The sequence below is a fragment of the Pristiophorus japonicus genome, chromosome 7, assembly GCF_044704955.1.
Source record: "Pristiophorus japonicus isolate sPriJap1 chromosome 7, sPriJap1.hap1, whole genome shotgun sequence".
Taxonomy (NCBI): domain Eukaryota; kingdom Metazoa; phylum Chordata; class Chondrichthyes; family Pristiophoridae; genus Pristiophorus; species Pristiophorus japonicus.
The window spans coordinates 10,678,525-10,698,075 of NC_091983.1; the positions used below are offsets into that span (position 1 = coordinate 10,678,525).

A 19,551-nucleotide genomic window follows, 5' to 3' on the forward strand; every position below is an offset into this window, starting at 1 on the left:
GTAGCTAATCCAACACCACTTTTTAAAAAGGGAGGGAGAGAGAAAGCGGGTAATTATAGACCGGTTAGCCTGACGTCAGTGGTGGGAAAAATGTTGGAATCAATTATTAAGGATGAAATAGCAGCGCATTTGGAAAGCAGTGACAGGATAGGTCCAAGTCAGCATGGATTTATGAAGGGGAAATCATGCTTGACAAATCTTCTGGAATTTTTTGAGGATGTAACTAGTAGAGTGGACAAGGGAGAACCAGAAGATGTGGTGTATTTGGACTTTCAAAAAGCTTTTGACAAGGTCCCACACAAGAGATTGGTGTGCAAAATCAAAGCACATGGTATTGGGGGTAATATACTGACGTGGATAGAGAACTGGTTGGCAGACAGGAAGCAGAGAGTCGGGATAAACGGGTCCTTTTCAGAATGGCAGGCAGTGACTAGTGGAGTGTCGCAGAGCTCAGTGCTGGGACCACAGCTCTTTACAATATACATCAATGATTTAGATGAAGGAATTGAGTGTAATATCTCCAAGTTTGCAGATGACACTAAACTGGGTGGCGGTGTGAGCTGTGAAGGGGATGCTAAGAGGCTGCAGGGTGACTTGGACAGGTTAGGTGAGTGGGCAAATGCATGGCAGATGCAGTATAATGTGGATAAATGAGAGGTTATCCACTTTGGGGGCAAAAACGCGAAGACAGAATATCATCTGAATGGCGGCAGATTCGGAAAAGGGGAGGTGCAACGAGACCTGGGTGTCATGGTTCATCAATAATTGAAAGTTGGCATACAGGCGGTGAAGAAGGCAAATGGTATGTTGGCCTTCATAGCTAGGGTATTTGAGTATAGGAGCAGGGAGGTCTTACTGCAGTTGTACCGGGCCTTGGTGAGGCCTCACCTGGAATATTGTGTTCAGTTTTGGTCTCCTAATCTGAGTTCTTGCTATTGAGGGTGTGCAGTGAAGGTTCACCAGACTGATTCCCGGGATGGCTGGATTGACACATGAGGAGAGACAGGATCAACTGGGCCTTTATACATTGGAGTTTAGGAGGATGAGAAGGGATCTCATAGAAACATACAAGATTCTGACGGGACGGGACAGGTTAGATGCGGATAGAATGTTCCCGATGTTGGGGAAGTCCAGAACCAGGGGACACAGTCTTAGGATAAGGGGTAGGCCATTTAGGACTGAGATGAGGAGAAACTTCTTCACTCAGAGAGTTGTTAACCTGTGGAATTCCCTGCCGCAGAGAGTTGTTGATGCCAGTTCATTGGATATATTCAAGAGGGAGTTAGATATGGTCCTTACGGTTAAGGGGATCAAGGGGTATGGAGAGAAAGCAGGAAAGGGGTACTGAGGGAATGATCAGCCATGATCTTATTGAATGGTGGTGCAGGCTCAAAGGGCCGAATGGCCTACTCTTGCACCTATTTTCTATGTTTCTATGTAACCCACTACTTATTTATTTTATTTAAAAAGGAGAAAAAAACTTAGCCAAACACTGGTTAAAGGTTTGATTGATGTACCCACAATAACACGAGCTCTTCCTGGATTAGCATACTGTGTCACTCTTCTATTTGCACATTCTCCGTTATTTGGTTCCTTATTTTCCAGGATAATATTTTTCTACAGGCCTACACTGAACTACACCTCCACTTATTGCCCAATCATCTTAAAGATCCATCGAAAGATGTTGTTGTTCTTCATTTACTCTGCCTCCTATTTTTGTATTGTCTGCAAATTTAGAAATGTTGCTAATATCCTATTTTAAGCCAGTTATCTATCCAACACCATCCTTTGCTTCATTTTGCAATCTTTAATTTGCCCATTAACTGTCAATTTGGGAACTTTCTGAAAACCCATCCATGTATCAACAATGACTAAGTCTTTAAATAAAAAACTCAAGCAGCTTAATAAAATCTCTAATTTCAATTTTTTTCGTTAATGCCCATCTGGTTGATCAGTTTTAGTCTCTCCTCTGCCAATTCTGGTTTATCGGAGTCCCAATTGCTGTTTTTAATATTCTTAACCAACATGTTTGCACTGTCAGCACTTTCTACAGCAGCTTTTAAGAATTGTCTTCAGCTGTAAGACAGAAATTCAAAACACCTTACCTATTACGGTGCACATTTTACGAACAGTAGATATAGTCAAATTGTGTATTTTTATCAGGTAATCAGCAATCAACCCAGCACTGATCATCATCATCCAACAGAAGAGATACGGTAGTGCTGATAAAAAGCCATTCTACATAAACAGAGTGATTAGTTATATTGCAGTACATCAAACACAAGAGTACAAGTACGTAACAAGCAATAATATTCATCCAGAGACCGTGCAGAATTTGCCCATGAATGAACTTTACCCTAAACAGTCTTCCAAGGGAGACTATCCTCAAGTAAAGCCTCAGAAATGTTATCCCAATAATCTATCAAGTGAAACTCTGTACAGTAACCCAAATTACACTGCTCAACTCTGACTGAGATAATATTGAGGATGTAACGAGCAGGGTGGATGGGGGTGGGGAAACCAGTGGATGTGGTGTATTTGGATTACCAGAAGGCATTCGATAAGGTGCCACATAAAAGGTTACTGCACAAGATAAGAGCTCACGGGGTTGGGGATAATATATCAGCATGGATGGAGGATTGGCTAACTAACAGAAAACAGAGGGTTGGGAAAAATGGGTCATTTTCCGGTTAGCAAACAGTAATTAGTGGGGTACTACAGGGATCGGTGCTGGGTCCTCAACTATTTACAATCTATATTAATGACTTGGATGAAGGGACCGAGTGTAATGTAGCCAGATTTGCTAATGATACAAAGATTGGTGGGAAAGCAAGTTGTGAGGAGGACACAAAAAATCTGCAAAGGGATATAGACACGCTAAGTGAGTAGGCAAACATTTAGCAGATGGAGTATAATGTAGGAAAGTGTTAGGTTATCCATTTTGGCAAAAAAAAAGCAAATTATTTAAAGAGAGAAAAATTACAAAGTGCTGCAGTACAGAGGGGCCTGGGGGGTCCTTGTGCATGAAACAGAAAATGTTAGTATGTAGGTATAGCAAGTAATTAGGAAGGCAAATGGAATGTTGGCCTTTATTGCAAGGGGGATAGAGTATAAAAGCAGAGAAGACCTGCTACAACTGTACAGGGTATTGGTAAGGCCACACCTAGAGTACTGCATAGTTTTGGCCTCCTTATTTAAGAAAGGATATACTTGCATCAGAGGCTGTTCAGAGAAGGTTCACTAGGTTGATTCCGGAGATGAGGGGGTTGACTTAGGAAGATAGGTTCAGTAAGTTGGGCCTATATTCATTGGAGTTCAGAAAAATTAGAGGTAATCTTATTGAAACATATAAGATAATGAGGGGGCTCGACAAGATAGATACAGAAAGGATGTTTCCACTCATAGGGGAATCTAGAACTCGGGGGCATAGTTTCAGAATAAGGGGTCGCCCATTCAAAACTGAGATGAGGAAGAATTTCTTCTTTGAGGGTTGGAAATCTGTGGCATTCTCTACTCCAGAGAGCTGTGGAGGCTGAATATATTTAAGGCGGAGATATGACCGATTTTTGAGTGATATGGGAATAAAGGGTTATGGGGAGCAGGCAGGGAAGTGGAGCTGATTCCATGATCAGATCAGCCATGATCTTATTAAATGGTGGAGCAGGCTCGAGGGGCCAAATGGCCCACTCCTGCTCCTATTTTTTATGTTCTTACAACAACTTGCATTTATATAGCACCTTTTAACGTCGCAAAACATCCTAAGGCACTTTACAAGAGTGTTATCAATCAAAATTTGAACCACAGGAGATATCTGGACAGGCGACCAAAAGCTTGGTCAAAAGATAGGTTTTAAGGACGAGAGAGGGGGATAGAGGTGTTCAGGGAGGGAATTCCAAAGCTTAGGGCCTAGGCAGCTGAAAGCACGGCCGCCAATGGTGGAGCGATTGAGCAATTAAAATAAGCGATGCAGAAGATGCCAAAATTGGAGGAGCACCGAGATCTTGAAGGCTTGTAGGGATGGAAGAGATTAGTGTTCGGGAGGGTGAGGCCATGGAGGAATTTGAAAACAAGGATGAGAATTTTAAAATTGAGGTGTTGCCAGACCAGCAGTCAGTATAGGTCAGCAAGCACAGGGGTGTTTGGTGAACGGGACCTGGCGCGAGTTAAGGACATGGGCAGCAGAGTTTTATGTGGAGATGTACTCCACGTGATACAAAAACATTATCAGGTTGTATGAAGTACTATCTTTGGGTATCTTTATAACCTAGTTTAAAATGATTAATTAATGAAGCATCAACTACTTTTGCTCGGTGTCTATTTGACATATCACATGTGTGTGGGGGAGATTTTTCCAACCTCCCTTACTCATCCTCCAGTCCCATGATAAGTTAAGTAGATTGCTTACATCTGCATTAGTCATTTTAAAGATGTAAATCATGTATGCTCACAATCTTATTGAAACCCAGCTGAGTTCTGGGAGCCTTCATTGGAGTCTCGAGTCCTACAATCATCCTCATTGCTCTTCCCTGAACACTTTTCTACTCTAGTGCAGTTTAGGAGGGCAGACTTCCCAAAATGGTTCATAATATTTTACCAGGAGAACGTTGCCTGCAATTTAAAAAGGTCTGAACCAGCCAAGTTTAAATAACTAGTAGGTTACATTTTTTTCATAACCGAGTATTGATGGTTCTCACTTAAACTGTATACTGCCCATTTGTGTACTTTATAATATAAACTAGTTGCCTTGTTTAAGTACATTGCTATTTCATGCCACCTTCTGTAAAGAGAGCGCACTTCATGTGGCAGCATCCATTATATTTCAGTAGCTGGCATATGGAAGGGATCTGTGTTACGATCACTGGAATTGGTTAACTCGATACAGGGCAGTAAAAGGTGCACAACAGACCATAGGGGACCTGAGGTCTGCTTACAAGACTGACTGATGACACTGAACCAGAGAGAATAACTGGTGCAAAACTGAAAAATTCTGACCGGGAATAGAAGCTTATAATTTCTAAGTTGGTATTGAAATGATCTTAGTCAAATAGATAAATATGAGAGTTTATTACTGACAGTGAAGTTCGTGGTGATAAGATTAGCTTTAGTGACAGCGTAGTGTAGAAATCATTTTAACAATATCTGCCATAGATTATCTCTTTTTCAAAGCATGGCATAACTTTTAAATGACCAGGTGTAGATGATTTACTTACACTGTAGTTTTTCACTGTTTTCTCCCAAATTTAGCAAAAACACACAATGAATTTAAGCTATAATAACCTTTTCAGACTTACCTCTTTTATGTCAAATTGTAGAATTTCTTTCATGTACGTTGGCAGCAGTGTTAATAGTGTATAAAAAGTCCAGTTGTAGCAAAAATGAGGAACGATTATAGCCCAGAGTGGCAAAGATTTCCATATAGGGCCCCAGGGCACATCATTCTTAAAAGAATGCTACAGAAATAAACAAAACAAAACTGAGAAGTTATTAAAATTGAAGGAGAAAACAACCTAAATACCATTTAAATGCATGCAATAACACCATAACTGAGAGTGCTACAAAAATCTAGAACTAAATGTTATTCTTGACTGGGATTTGTACGAAGTTTTTATATTAAGTTTAGACACTGCTGGCGTTTTTTTTTAAATGTTGCTTTGAGTTGTAACATAGGAATAAAAGTGAGCTCCTAACAGAAAAAGAACAGTTGAATAGAAATAAATCATTTTTCCCCACTTCATGATAATAAGCACAAGAGTCTCAGTTCGGTCTTACCAAGATTGTTCAACTACTAACTCGGGCCAAAAAATGTTTGGCCAGTCCACTTTAGTGCTTGGGATCAATAGCCATCAAACTCTCTCTCTCTAAAGGGGCAACACAGCATCAAAGTCATGTTCTGGAAGGCAGCTTAATTGGAAATGTAATTCATGTACCTTGATAAATTGCCCAGGTATGTCTTGTCTACAAGAAGCAGGAGAAGTGCAACCCGGCCTATACCCAATCATCATCAGTGATGGAAGTTGTCGTCAACAATGCTCTCAAGCACTGTTTCCCCCCGCCCCCCTCCTCCCCAAGCTGCATGGCTGACCGCGCAGTCCCGCTAGTGCATGCTCCAGTGCGCAGGCGCTCTTTTCAATCGCATCTCACAGACGTGTTCTTTCGGCCTGTAGGAGAGGGTTTTGGCGCCTACGCACTAGACCCATCTTAGCACCTGTGCACTCACCCCCATTACAGGCCTGACCCTGAGCCCCAAGGTACTGAATGCAACCCCACGGTATCCCAGTGCCGCACATGCACATCACCCAACAGTTGCAGCCTTGCAGCGCGGACATATTTTCTTCTGGGGGAGGGGGGAGAGAGAGAAAATGAGAGAGGGAGAGAGAGACTGGGGGAGGGGAGAGAGAGAGAGAGAGACCAGGGGAGGGGAGAGAGAGAGACCGGGGGAGAGGAAAGGAAGAGAGAGAGAAACTGGGGAGGGGGAAGAAAGAGAGAAAGAAAGTGAGAGAGACTGAGGAAGAGGAGAGAGAGAGAGAGAGAGAGAGAGAGAGAGAGAGACCGGGGGAGGGAGAAGGAAGAGCGAGAGAGAGCCTGGGGGAGGGGGAAGAGAGAGAGAGAGAGAGAGAGAGACTGGTGGAGGGGGTTGGGGGGAGAGAGAGAGAGAGAGAGACTGGTGGAGAGGGGTGTTATATATGTATACTTGTATTTACTCTGTACAGCCATCAGAGGGCTCATCCCCTGGAGTTCCAAGGGATCCAATAATCCCTTCGGAGCACAGGTATTTAAGGAGGCTTCACAGGTTGGAGAGGCACTCTGGAGACCTGCAATAAAAGACTAAGGGCACACTTTACTTTGAGTTCACAGTATTCAGTCTGACTCTTTCTCCATACACAACAACTGGCGACGAGATACAGATAGCGAACCCAAAGATGCAGAGAACAATGGGCATCCTGGATAAATTCTCGGAGGGACATAATTGGGAAACTTTTGTGGAGAAACTCGACTCGTGACCAATGAGCTAGATGGGGAAGAGAGCACTGCCAAACGAAGGGCGATCCTCCTCACTGTGTGTGGGGCACCAACGTATGGCCTCATGAAGAATCTGCTCACTCCAGCAAAACCCATGGAGAAATCATATGACTATTTATGCACACTGGTCCAAGAGCATTTGAACCCGAAAGAAAGCGTTCTGATGGCGAGGTACCGGTTTTACACTTACAAAAGGTCTGAAGGCCAGGAAGTGGCGAGTTATGTCGCCGAGCTAAGAAGCCTTGCAGGACATTGCGAATTTGAAGGACATTTGGAGCACATGCTCAGAGACTTTTTCGTGCTTGGCAATGGCTACGAAACCATACTTCGCAAACTTTTGATTGTAGAGACCCCAACCTTGAGTAAGGCCATAGCGATAGCCCAGGCATTTATTGCCACCAGTGACAATACTAACCAAATCTCTCAGCACACAAGTACTGCTACAAGTACTGTGAACAAAGTGATGTTGTTTTCGAATCGTAACGTACAGGGCAGGTCACACATACCTGCAGCTACATGTCCGCAGATGTCTGAGTCCACCATCAAGGGTGATGAATGCAAGGCCATGAACACCTTGTTGGCGTTGCGGGGGTGATCATCGTTTCCATTCATGCCGATTCAAAGTGTACGTTTGCAAGGGCTGTGGAACAATGGGACACCTCCAACGAGTGTGCAGGCGAGCTGCAAAGCCTGTTAAACCTGCGAACCACCATGTTGCAGAGGAGGCCAGATCCACCAAGGATCATGATGAATCAGAGCCTCAGATCAAGGAGGCAGACGTACATGGGGTGCACACATTCACCACGAATTGTCCCCCGATAATGCTGAATGTTGAACTAAATAGACTCCTGGTGTCAATGGAGCTGGACACGGGCGCGAGCCAGTCCATCATGGGCAAAAAGACTTTCGAAAGATTGTGGTGCAACAAGGCCTCAAGGCCAGACTTAACTCCAGTTCGCACGAAACTAAGAATTTACATGAAAGAATTGATTCCTGTAATTGGCAATGCTACCGTAAAACTCTCCTACGATGGAGCGGTGCACAAGCAACCACTCTGAGTGGTACCGGGCGATGGTCCTACACTGCTCGGCAGGAGCTGGCTGGGAAAGATACGCTGGAACTGGGACAACGTCCGAGCGCTATCGCCCACTGACGACACTTCGTGTGCCCAGGTCTTAAACAAATTTCCTTTGCTGTTCGAACCAGGCATCGGAAAATTCCAAGGAGCAAAAGTGCAGATCCACCTAATTCCGGGGGCGCGACCTATCCATCTCAAGGCGAGAGCAGTACCGTACATGATGAGAAAGGGTAGAGATCGAGCTAGACCGGCTGCAAAGAGAGGGCATCATTTCCCTGATCGAGTCCTATTGTCCCAGCCCTCAAGGGAGACGGCACCGTCAGAATCTGTGGCGATTACAAAGTAACTATCAATCGTTTCTCCCTGCAGGACCAATATCCCCCTACCAAAGGTCGATGACCTCTTTGCAACGCTGGCGGGAGGAAAAACGTTCACGAAGCTGGACTTGACCTCAGCCTACATGACGCAGTAACTGGAGGAATCATCGAAGGCCCTCACCTGCATCAACACGCACAAAGGTCTTTTTGTTTATAACAGATGCCCGTTTGGAATCCGATCGGCAGTGGCAATATTCCAGAGAAACATGGAAAGTTTACTGTGGTCTTCCAGGACGACATCTTGGTTACAGGTCGGAACACAGTCGAGCATCTGCAGAACCTGGAGGAGGTTCTTAGTTGATTCAACCACGTAGGGCTCAGGTTAAAATGCTCGAAGTGCGTTTGCCTGGCGCCTGAAGTGGAGTTCCTGGGAAGGAGGATTGGGCGGACGGCCTCAGGCCTACCAATGCGAAACGGAGGCAATCTAGAACGCACCGAGGCCACAGAACGTGACGAACCTGCGGTCGTTTCTGGGACTCCTGAACTACTTGGTTAACTTCTTACTGGGTCTCAGCACACTGTTAGAACCACTGCATGTCTTACTACGAAAAGGGGATGAATGGGTTTGGGGCAAAAGCCAAGAAAATGCCTTTGTAAAAGTGAGAAAATTGTTATGCTCAAACAAATTGCTTGCGTTGTATGATCCATGTCAGTGTTTGGTACTAGCATGTGATGCGTCGTCATCTGGACTCGGGTATGTCTTGCAACAAGCTAATGATTTCGGGAAACTGCAACCGGTTGCTTATGCATCCAGGAGTCTGTCTAAGGCTGAGAGTGCCTACAGCATGATTGAGAAAGAAGCGTTAGCATGTGTCTATGGGGTAAAGAAAATGCATCAATATCTGTTTGGACTAAAATTCAAATTGGAAACTGACCATAAGCCACTTGTATCCCTGTTCTCCGAGAATAAAGGGATAAATACCAACGCATCGGCCCGCATTCAGAGATGGGCGCTCACGTTGTCCGCATACAACTACGTCATCCGCCACAGGCCAGGCACAGAAAACTGCGCCGATGCTCTCAGTAGGTTGCCATTGTCATTGGGGGTGGAAATGGCACAGCCTGCAGATCTAGCCATGGTTATGGAAGCATTTGAGAGTGAGCAATCACCTGTCACTGCCCGGCAGATCAAAACCTAGACAAGCCAGGACCCCTAGTCAAAAGCTGTGTGCTTCACGGGAGCTGGTCCAGTGTCCCAGTGGAAATGCAGGAAGAGATAAAGCTGTTCCAGCGGCGCAAAGATGAAATGTCTATACAGGCAGAATGCCTTCTGTGGGGCAGTTGAGTAGTAGTCCCCAAGAAGGGCAGAGACACCTTCATCAATGACCTCCACAGTACCCACCCAGGCATTGTAATGATGAAAGCGATAGCCAGATCCCACGTGTGGTGGCCCGGTATTGATGCGGACTTAAGAGTCCTGCGTTCACAGATGTAATACATGCTCGCAGTTAAGCAATGTACCCAGGAAGGTGTCGCTAAGTTTATGGTCTTGGCCCTCCAAACCGTGGTCTAGGGTACACGTCGATATGCAGGCCCGTTATTGGGTAAAATGTTCCTTTTGGTTGTAGACGCGTACTCCAAGTGGATTGAATGCGAGATAATGTCGGCTAGCACGTCCGCTGCCACTACTGAAAGCCTGCGGGCCATGTTTGCCACACACGGTCTACCCAATGTCCTGGTTAGCGACAACGGGCCATATTTTACCAGTGCTGAGTTCAAAGAATTCATGACCCGTAATGGGATCAAACATGTCACATCTGCCCGGTTTAAACCAGCGTCCAATGGTCAGGCAGAGAGAGCAGTGCAAACCATCAAGCAAGGCTCGAAGAGGGTAACGGAAGGCTCACTGCAGATTTGTCTATCCCGAGTCCTGCTTAGCTACCGCACGAGACCCCACTCACTCACTGGGAATCCACCTACTGAACTGCTCATGAAAAGAGCACTTAAGACAAGGCTCTCGTTAGTTCACCCTGATCTACATGAACAGGTAGAGAGCAGGCGGCTTCAACAAAGTGCATACCATGATAGCATAAATGTGTCACGCGAGATTGAAATCAATGATCCTGTATTTGTATTAAATTATGGACAAGGTCCCAAGTGGCTTCCCAGCACTGACTGGCCAAAGAGGGGAGCAGGGTGTTTCGGGTCAAACTTTCAAATGGACTCATTCACCGGAAACACTTGGACCAAATCAAACTCAGATTCGTGGACTATCCTGAGCAGCCCACTTTGTACCTTTTTTGATCCCCCAACATACACACCAGTGGCAACCGGCATCACGGTTGACCACGAAGCAGGGCCCAACACACCAGACAGCCCAGCAAGACCAGCTGCACAGCAGCTCAGTGAAGGACCAACAAATGACTCAACAACACCAGCTTTCACACCGAGACGATCAACCAGGGCAAGAAGGGCCCCAGATCGACTCACATTGTGAATAGTTACACTATTGACTTGGGCGGAGGGGGGTTATATATGTATACTTGTATTTATTCTGTACAGCCACCAGAGGGCACATCCCCTGGAGTCCCAAGGGATCCCATAATCCCTTGTGTGCACAGGTATTTAAGGAGGCTTCACAGGTTGGAGGGGCACTCTGGAGATCTGCAATAAAAGACACTTTACTTTGATCTCACAGTGTTCAGTCTCTTTCTCTTTCTCCCCCTGTTGTGTATGGAGAGAGAGCGAGCGAGTGCAAAAGGAGGGGGAAGAGAAAGGCAGGGGTGGAAAGGAGGGGGAAGAGAGAGGTGGGGGGGGAGGGGAAGGAGGACAAAGAGAAATGCGGGGGGAAAGGAGGGGGAGAGCGAGCGAGCGACGGGGGAGAGCGAGTGAGCGAGCGGAGCGACGGGGGAGAGCGAGCGAGCGAGCGGAGCGACGGGGGAGAGCGAGCGAGCGACGGGGGAGAGCGAGCGACGGGGGAGAGCGAGCGAGCGAGCGACGGGGGAGAGCGAGCGACGGGGGAGAGCGAGCGAGCGAGCGGAGCGACGGGGGAGAGCGAGCGAGCGAGCGACGGGGGAGAGCGAGCGAGCGGAGCGACGGGGGAGAGGACGGGGGAGAGCGAGCGACGGGGGAGAGCGAGCGAGCGGAGCGACGGGGGAGAGCGAGCGAGCGGAGCGACGGGGGAGAGCGAGCGACGGGGGAGAGCGAGCGAGCGGAGCGACGGGGGAGAGCGAGCGACGGGGGAGAGCGAGCGAGCGAGCGGAGCGACTGGGGAGAGCGAGCGAGCGAGCGGAGCGACGGGGAGAGCGAGCGAGCGAGCGGAGCGACGGGGGAGAGCGAGCGAGCGAGCGGAGCGACGGGGGAGAGCGAGCGGAGCGACGGGGGAGAGCGAGCGAGCGAGCGGAGCGACGGGGGAGAGCGAGCGAGCGAGCGGAGCGACGGGGGAGAGCGAGCGAGCGAGCGGAGCGACGGGGGAGAGCGAGCGAGCGAGCGGAGCGACGGGGGAGAGCGAGCGAGCGAGCGGAGCGACGGGAGGAGAGCGAGCGAGCGACGGGAGGAGAGCGAGCGAGCGACGGGAGGAGAGCGAGCGAGCGACGGGAGGAGAGCGAGCGAGCGACGGGAGGAGAGCGAGCGAGCGACGGGAGGAGAGCGAGCGAGCGACGGGAGGAGAGCGAGCGAGCGACGGGAGGAGAGCGAGCGAGCGACGGGAGGAGAGCGAGCGAGCGACGGGAGGAGAGCGAGCGACGGGAGGAGAGCGAGCGACGGGAGGAGGGAGAGCGAGCGACGGGATGAGGGAGAGCGAGCGACGGGAGAAGGGAGAGCGAGCGACGGGAGAAGGGAGAGCGAGCGACGGGAGGAGAGCGAGCGACGGGAGGAGAGCGAGCGACGGGAGGAGGGAGAGCGAGCGACGGGAGGAGGGAGAGCGGAGGAGGGAGAGCGAGCGACGGGAGAAGGGAGAGCGAGCGACGGGAGGAGGGAGAGCGAGCGACGGGAGGAGGGAGAGCGAGCGACGGGAGGAGGGAGAGCGAGCGACGGGAGGAGGGAGAGCGAGCGACGGGGAAGAGAGAGCGAGAGAGAGAGAGACGTGGGAAGAGGGAGAGAGAGAGAAAGCGGGGGAAGTGGGAGAGTGAACGGGGGCGAGAGAAAGCGGGGGAAGGGGGCGAGAGAAAGGGGGGAAGGGGAGAGAAGAAGTGGGGGAAGTGGGAGAGAGGAAGTGGGGAGAGGGGAAGCGGGGGAGGGGGAGAGAGGAAGTGGGAAGAGGGGAGAGAGGAAGTGGGGAGAGGGGAAGGGGACGCGGGGGAAGGGGACGCGGGGGAAGGGGACGCGGGGGAAGGGGACGCGGGGGAAGGGGACGCGGGGGAAGGGGACGCGGGGGAAGGGGACGCGGGGGAAGGGGACGCGGGGGAAGGGGACGCGGGGGAAGGGGACGCGGGGGAAGGGGACGCGGGGGAAGGGGACGCGGGGGAAGGAAGAGAGGAAGTGGGGAGAGGGGAAGGGGAAGCAGGGGAAGGGGAAGCGGGGGAAGGGGAAGCGGGGGAAGGGGAAGCGGGGGAAGGGGACGCGGGGGAAGGAAGAGAGGAAGCGGGGGAAGGGGAGAGAGGAAGCGGGGGAAGGGGGAGAGAGGAAGCGGGGGAAGGGGGAGAGAGGAAGCGGGGGAAGGGGAGAGAGAATATGGGGGAAGGGGAGAGAGGAAGTGGGGGAAGGGGAGAGAGGAAGTGGGGGACGGGGAGAGAGGAAGCGGGGGAAGGGGAGAGAGGAAGCGGAGGGATCGGGAGGGAGGAGGAGAGAGAGAGAGAAAGAGAAGGAGAGAGATGGGGAGGAGAGAGAAGAGAGAAAGAGACACTGGGGTTGTGTGGGGTGGGGGAAGAGTGAGACTGGGGGAGGGAGTTTGTACGATGAACTAAAAGTTTTAAATTAATTCTACCATAAACAAAACTTGCAGAATGGGCATGTAAATGACAAATTAACTTCAATACAGACAAGTGTGAGGTGGTAAATTTTGGTAGGTGGTAAATTTTGGTAGGAGGAATAAGGAGGCAACCTACTCCTTGGAAAATAATCTAAATGTGGTAGAGATGCAAAGGGATCTAGGATTATAGCTTAACAAATCATTAAAAGTTGCAACGTAGTTTTAAAAATCCATAAAATTGCAAATAAAGCACTGGGGTTCATTTCTAGAGGAATAGAATTCAAAACTTATGTTAAACCTGTGTGGAAACTTGTCTGATTGTCTCGTGATTTGAGACAGTGGGTGGCAATATGGCATTATTGTATGTAGACTTTTAAGTGGTTGTTGTTGTAAAAGTTGCCCACGGACGAAAAGGTCATGTTCAAAGACTCACTCAGTACCAAAAAAAAAGGGAACATTGCTCTCAAGTGGTACTTACTCACCAATAACCTGCTCTGATATGTTTCAGTTCCACCAAGCCCACCTAGCACCAGGCTCCATTAGAAACAAAAGAGCTTAATTCCACAGATGAGGTGAGAGCGACTGCCCTGGACATCAAGCCAGTACAAAGGAAGATGGTTGTGGTTGTTGGAGGCCAATCATCTCAGCCCCAGAACATCAATGCAAGAGTTCCTCAGGGCAGCATCCTAGTCCTAACTATCTTCAGCTGCTTCATCAATGACCTTACCTCCATCATAAAGTTAGAAGTGGGGCTGTTTGCTGCATTGTACAGTGTTCAGCTCCATTCGCAATTCCTCAGATAATGAAACAGTCCATTGCAACACACAGAAAGCCCTGGACAACATCCAGACTTCGGCTGATGAAGCAAGTAACATTCGCGCCAGGCAACGACCATCTCCAAAAACAGTGACTAACCACCTCCCCTTCACATTGAGCGGCATTACCATCGCCGAATGCCTCATCATCAACATCCTGGGGTCGACATTTGCCAGAAACTCAATTGGACCAGCCACATAAATGCTGTGACTAGAGGCTGGGTATCCTGCGGCAATTGGCTCACCAACTGACTCCCAAAAGCCTCTCCGCAATCTACAAGTCAGGAGTGTGAAAGAATACTTACAACTTGCCTGGATGAGTGTAGCTGCAACACTCAAGAAGCTCAACACCATCCAGGATAAAGCAGCCCACTTGATCGGCAGCCAATCCACCACCTTAAGAACCCACTCCCTCCAGCACTGGCGCACCATGTACTACCTACAAGATGCACTGCAGCAACTAGCCAAGGATTTTTTGACAGCACATCTCAAACCCACGACTTCCACCACCTAGAAAGCCAAGCCACAATCCATTCCGACTTGAACACATATTGCTGTTCCTTCATTGTCACTGGGTCAAAATCCTGGACCTCCCTTCTTAATAGCACTGTGGGAATCCCTTCATCATACAAACTGTGGCGGTTCAAGAAGACAGCTCAGCTCACCACCAGCTCAAGGGGAACTAGGGATGAGCAATAATGAGTGCGTGTACGTATATATTACACACACACACACACACACACAGGGACAAAATGTAATCAAAAAGGCTAATGGAATGTTGGCCTTCATCTCTAGAAGATTGGAATTGAGAAGTGAGGAAGTGATGTCTCAGCTGCACAGAGCCTTGGTCAGACCCCATCTGGAGTATTGCATTGTTTTGGATATTGCAGCTCAGGAAATATATATTGACCTTGGAATCGGTACAGCACAGATTCACCAGAATTATAGCAGGGCTTAGAGAGCTAAATTATGAGGACAGGTTGCATAAATTTGGCTTGTATTTCCTTGAGTTAGAAGGTTCATAGGTGATCTAATTGAGGTGGTTATTTGATAGGGCAGATACAGAAACTATTGGTTATTCTATTTGGAGAGTTAAGAAACAAGAGAGGTGCCATTATACTACTAGGTGTATTCTATAGGCCACTAACTAGTGGGACGGATATAAAGGAGCAAATTTGCAGGGTAATTAGAGAGGTACAAGAATTATAGTGTTAATGGGGGACTTCAATTATCCTAATATAGACTGGGATAGTAATAGTATAAAGGGCAAAGAGGGGGAAGAATTTCTGAAGTATGTTCAGAACTTTCTTAATCAGTATGTTTCTGGCACAACGAGGAAGGAGGCATTGCTGGATCTGGTTCTGGGGAATGATGTGGGGTCAAGTGGAGCAAGTGTCAGTAAAGGAACATTTGGGGGACAGCGATCATAGTATCATAAGGTTTAGATTAGCTGTGGAAAAGGACAGGGAGCAATCTAGAGTAAAAATACTTAATTGGAGGAGGGCCAATTTCAGTGGGTTGAGAACAGATCTGGCCTGGGTAAATTGGAATCAAAGATTGGTAGGCAAAACTGTAATTGAACAATGGTCTGCCTTTAATGAGATGGTTCGGGTACAGTTGAGGTACAATGAGGGGGCAACTAAAGCCAGAGCTCCGTGGATGACGAAAGAGATGGAGAGTAAAATGAAGCAGAAAAAGCAGGCATATGACACGTCAGGTTGAGAATACAAGTGAGAACCAGACTGAATATAGAAAGTTCAGAGGGGAAATGAAAAAGTAAATGAGAGAACGAGAATAGACTGGCAGCTAACGTAAAAGGGAATCCAAAAGTCTTCTATAGGCATATAAGTAGTAAACGGCTAGTGGGGTCGATTCGGGACCAAAAAGGTCACCTACGTATGGAGGCAGAGGGTATGGCTGAGGTAGTAAATGAGTGCTTTGCATCTGTCTTTACAAAAGAAGATGGTGCCAAAGTCAGTGAAAGAGGAGATAGTCGAGATACTGGATGGGCTAAAAATTGATGAAGAGCTGGTACTAGAAAGGCTGGCTGTACTTAAAGTAGATAAGTCACCAGGTCCGGATGGTGTTGCATCCTTGGATGCTGAGGGAAGCAAAGGTGGAAATTGCAGATGTACTGGCCATAATCTTCCAACCCTCCTTAGATACAGCTTGGTGCCAGAAGACTGGAAAATTGCAATTGTTACATCCTTGTTCAAAAAATGATGCAAGGATAAACCCAACAACTACAGGCCAGTCAGTTTAACCTCGGTGGTGGAGAAGCTTTTAGAAATGATAATCCAGGACAAAATTCTCACTTGGACAAGCGTGGATTAATTAACGTAAGCCTTAAAGCATTATGTTGAACTAACTTGATTGAGTTTTTTGATGAGGGTTATAAGGGCAATGCGCTTGGTGTGGTGTACTAAAAAGGTGTTAGATAAAGTGCCACATAATAGGCTTGCCAGCAAAGTTGAAGCCCATGGAATAAAAGGGACAGTGGCAGCATAGATCCGAAATTGGCTAAGTGACAGGAAACAGAGTAGTGGTGAAATTGTTTTTCAGACTGGAAGGTATACAGTGTTCTTCCCCCGGGGGTCAGTTCTGGGACCACTGCTTTTCTTGATATTATGTAATATATACATGGGTGTGTACAGGGCACAATTTCAAAATTTGCAGATGACAAAACTTGGAAGTATAGTGAACAGTGTGGAGACTAGTGATAAGACTTCAAGAGGACATAGACAGGCTAGTGGAATGGGCAAATACATGGCAGATGAAATTTAACTCAGAAAATAACGAGGAAAGGCAATATAAACTAAATAGGACAATTCTAAAGGGAGTGCAGGAACAGAGAGACCTGGGGGTTTGTGTGCACAAATCATTGAAAGTGGCAGGGCAGCTTGAGGAAGCAGTTAAAAAAGCATATGGGATCCTGGGCTTTATAAATAGAGGCAGAGTACAAAAGCAAGGAAGCTGTGATGAATCTTTATAAAACACTGGTTCGGCCTCAATCAGAGTACTGTGTCAAATTCTGGGCACCACACTTTTGGGAAGGATATCAAGGCCTTAGAGAGGGTGCAGAAAAGATCGAAAAGAATGCGAGTCTCCAGTTATGTGAACAAACTGGAGAAGCTGGGGTTGTTCACCTTAGAGCGGAGAAAGTTGAGAGGAGATTTGATAGAGGTGTTCGAAATCATGACAGTAGATAGAGAGAAACTGTTCCCATTGGTGGAAGGGTCGAGAACCAGAGGACATAGATTTAAGGTGATTGGCAAAAGAACCAAAGGCGACATGAGGAAAACCTTTTTTACGCAGCAAGTGCTTATGATCAGAAATGCACTGCTTGAAAGGGTGGTGGAGGTAAATTCAATCATGGCTTTCAAAAGGGAATTGGATAAGTACTTAAGGAAAAGAATTTGCAGGGCTACAGGGAAAGGGTGGGGAATGGGACTCGCTGAAGTGCTCTTGCGCTGTATCCATTCTATGATTCTATCTCCTCTGGTGGGGGAATACAGAACAAGACGCAAATAATGTTAAAATTGGAGCTCTGTCATTTTCGGGGTGATGTCAGGAAATATTTCATAAGAAAATAAGAAATAGGAGCAGGAGTAGGTCATTTGGCCCCTTGATCCGGCTCTGCCATTCAAAAAGATCATGGCTGATCTGATCTTCGGCTCAGCTCCACTTCCCCGCTCCTCATAACCCTTCACTCCTTTATCTTTCAAAAATCTGTATATCTCCACCTTAAATATATTCAATGACCCAGCCTCCACAGCTCTTTGAGGCAGAGAATTCCACAGATTTACAATCCTCAGAAGAAATTCCTCCTCATCTCCGTTCTAAATGGGCGCGCCTTATTCTGAAACTATGCCTCTTAGTTCTAGATTCCCGCACGAGGGGAAATATCCTCTCTGCATCTACCTTGTCGAGCCTCCTCAGTATCTTGTATGTTTCAATAAGATCACCTCTCATTCTTCTAAACTCAAATGAGTATAGGCTCAACCTGCTCAACCTTTCTTCATCTCAGGAATCAACCTAGTGAACCCTCTCTAAACTGCCTCCAATGCAAGTATATCCCTCCTTAAATAAGGAGCTAAAACTGTACACACTACTCTAGATGTGGTCTCACCAATACCCTGTACAGTTGTAGCAGGACTTCCCTGCTTTTATAATCCATCCCCCTTGCAATAAAGGCCAACATTCCATTTGCCTTCCTGATTATTTGCTGTACCTGCATGCTAACTTTTTGTGTTTCATGCACAAGGACCCCCCAGGTCCTTCTGTACTGCAGTATTTTGTAATTTCCATTTAAATAATAATTTGCTTTTTTATTTTTCCTGCCAAAGTGGATAACCTCTCATTTTCCCACATTATATTCCATCTGCCAAATGTTTGCTCACTAACTTAGCCTGTCTATATATCCCTTTGCAGATCATTTGTGTCCTCCTCACAACTTGCTTTCCCACCCATCTTTGTATCAGCAAACTTGGCTACATTACACTCAGTCCCTTCATCCAAGTCATTAATTTAGATTGTAAATAGTTGAGGCCCCAGCTCCGATCCCTGTGGCACCCCACTAGTTACTATTTGCCAACCGGAAAATTACCCATTTATCCTAACTCTCTGTTTTCTGTTAGTTAGCTAATCCGCTATACATGCTAATATATTACCCCCAACCCAGTGAGCTTTTATCTTGTTCAGTAACCTTTTATGTGGCACCTTATCGAATGCCTTCTGGAAATCTAAATACCTGTACACCACATCCACTGATTCCCCCTTATCCACCCTACTCGTTACATCCTCAAAGAACTCCAGCAATTTTGTCAAACATGATTTCCCTTTCATAAAATCATGCTGACTCTGCTAGACTGTATTATGCTTTTCCAAATGTTCTGCTACTGCTTCCTTAATAATGGACTCCAGCATTTTCCCAATGGCAGATGTTAGGCTAACTGGTCTATAGTTTCTTGCTTTCTGTCTGCCTCCTTTTTTAAATAGAGCGTTACATTTGTGGTTTTCCAATCTGCTGGGACCTCTCCAGAATTCAGGGAATTTTGGTAGATTACAACCAATGCATCCACTATTGCTGCAGCCACTTCGTTTAAGACCTTAGGATGCAAGCCATCAGGTCCAGGGGACTTGTCCACCTTTAGTCCCATTATTTTACTGAGTACTTTTTCTTTAGTGATAGTGATTGTTTCAAATTTCTCCCTCCCTATTAGCCCCTTGATTATCCATTATTGGGATGTTTTTAGTGTCTTCACCGTGAAGACCGATACAAAATATTTGTTTAAAGTCTCTGCCATTTCCCTGTTCCCCATTATTAATTCCCCAGTCTCATCCTCTAAGGGACCAACATTTACTTTAGCTTCTCGCTTCCTTTTTATGTACCTGTAGAAACTCTTACTATCT

The 19,551-nt window shown here is 47.1% G+C and overlaps 1 protein-coding gene across 1 annotated transcript in view; it reads right to left on the minus strand.

Moving 5' to 3' along the window:
• Positions 1–19,551, minus strand: part of slc17a5 (solute carrier family 17 member 5) — a 75,656-nt gene that overhangs the window by 20,760 nt on the left and 35,345 nt on the right. The window contains exons 7-8 of the mRNA XM_070884786.1: positions 5,292–5,450; positions 2,106–2,238 (exon numbers count right to left, since the gene is read on the minus strand). Coding sequence (XP_070740887.1) covers positions 2,106–2,238; positions 5,292–5,450 — 292 coding nt within the window. The remainder of the gene's footprint in view (positions 1–2,105; positions 2,239–5,291; positions 5,451–19,551) is intronic.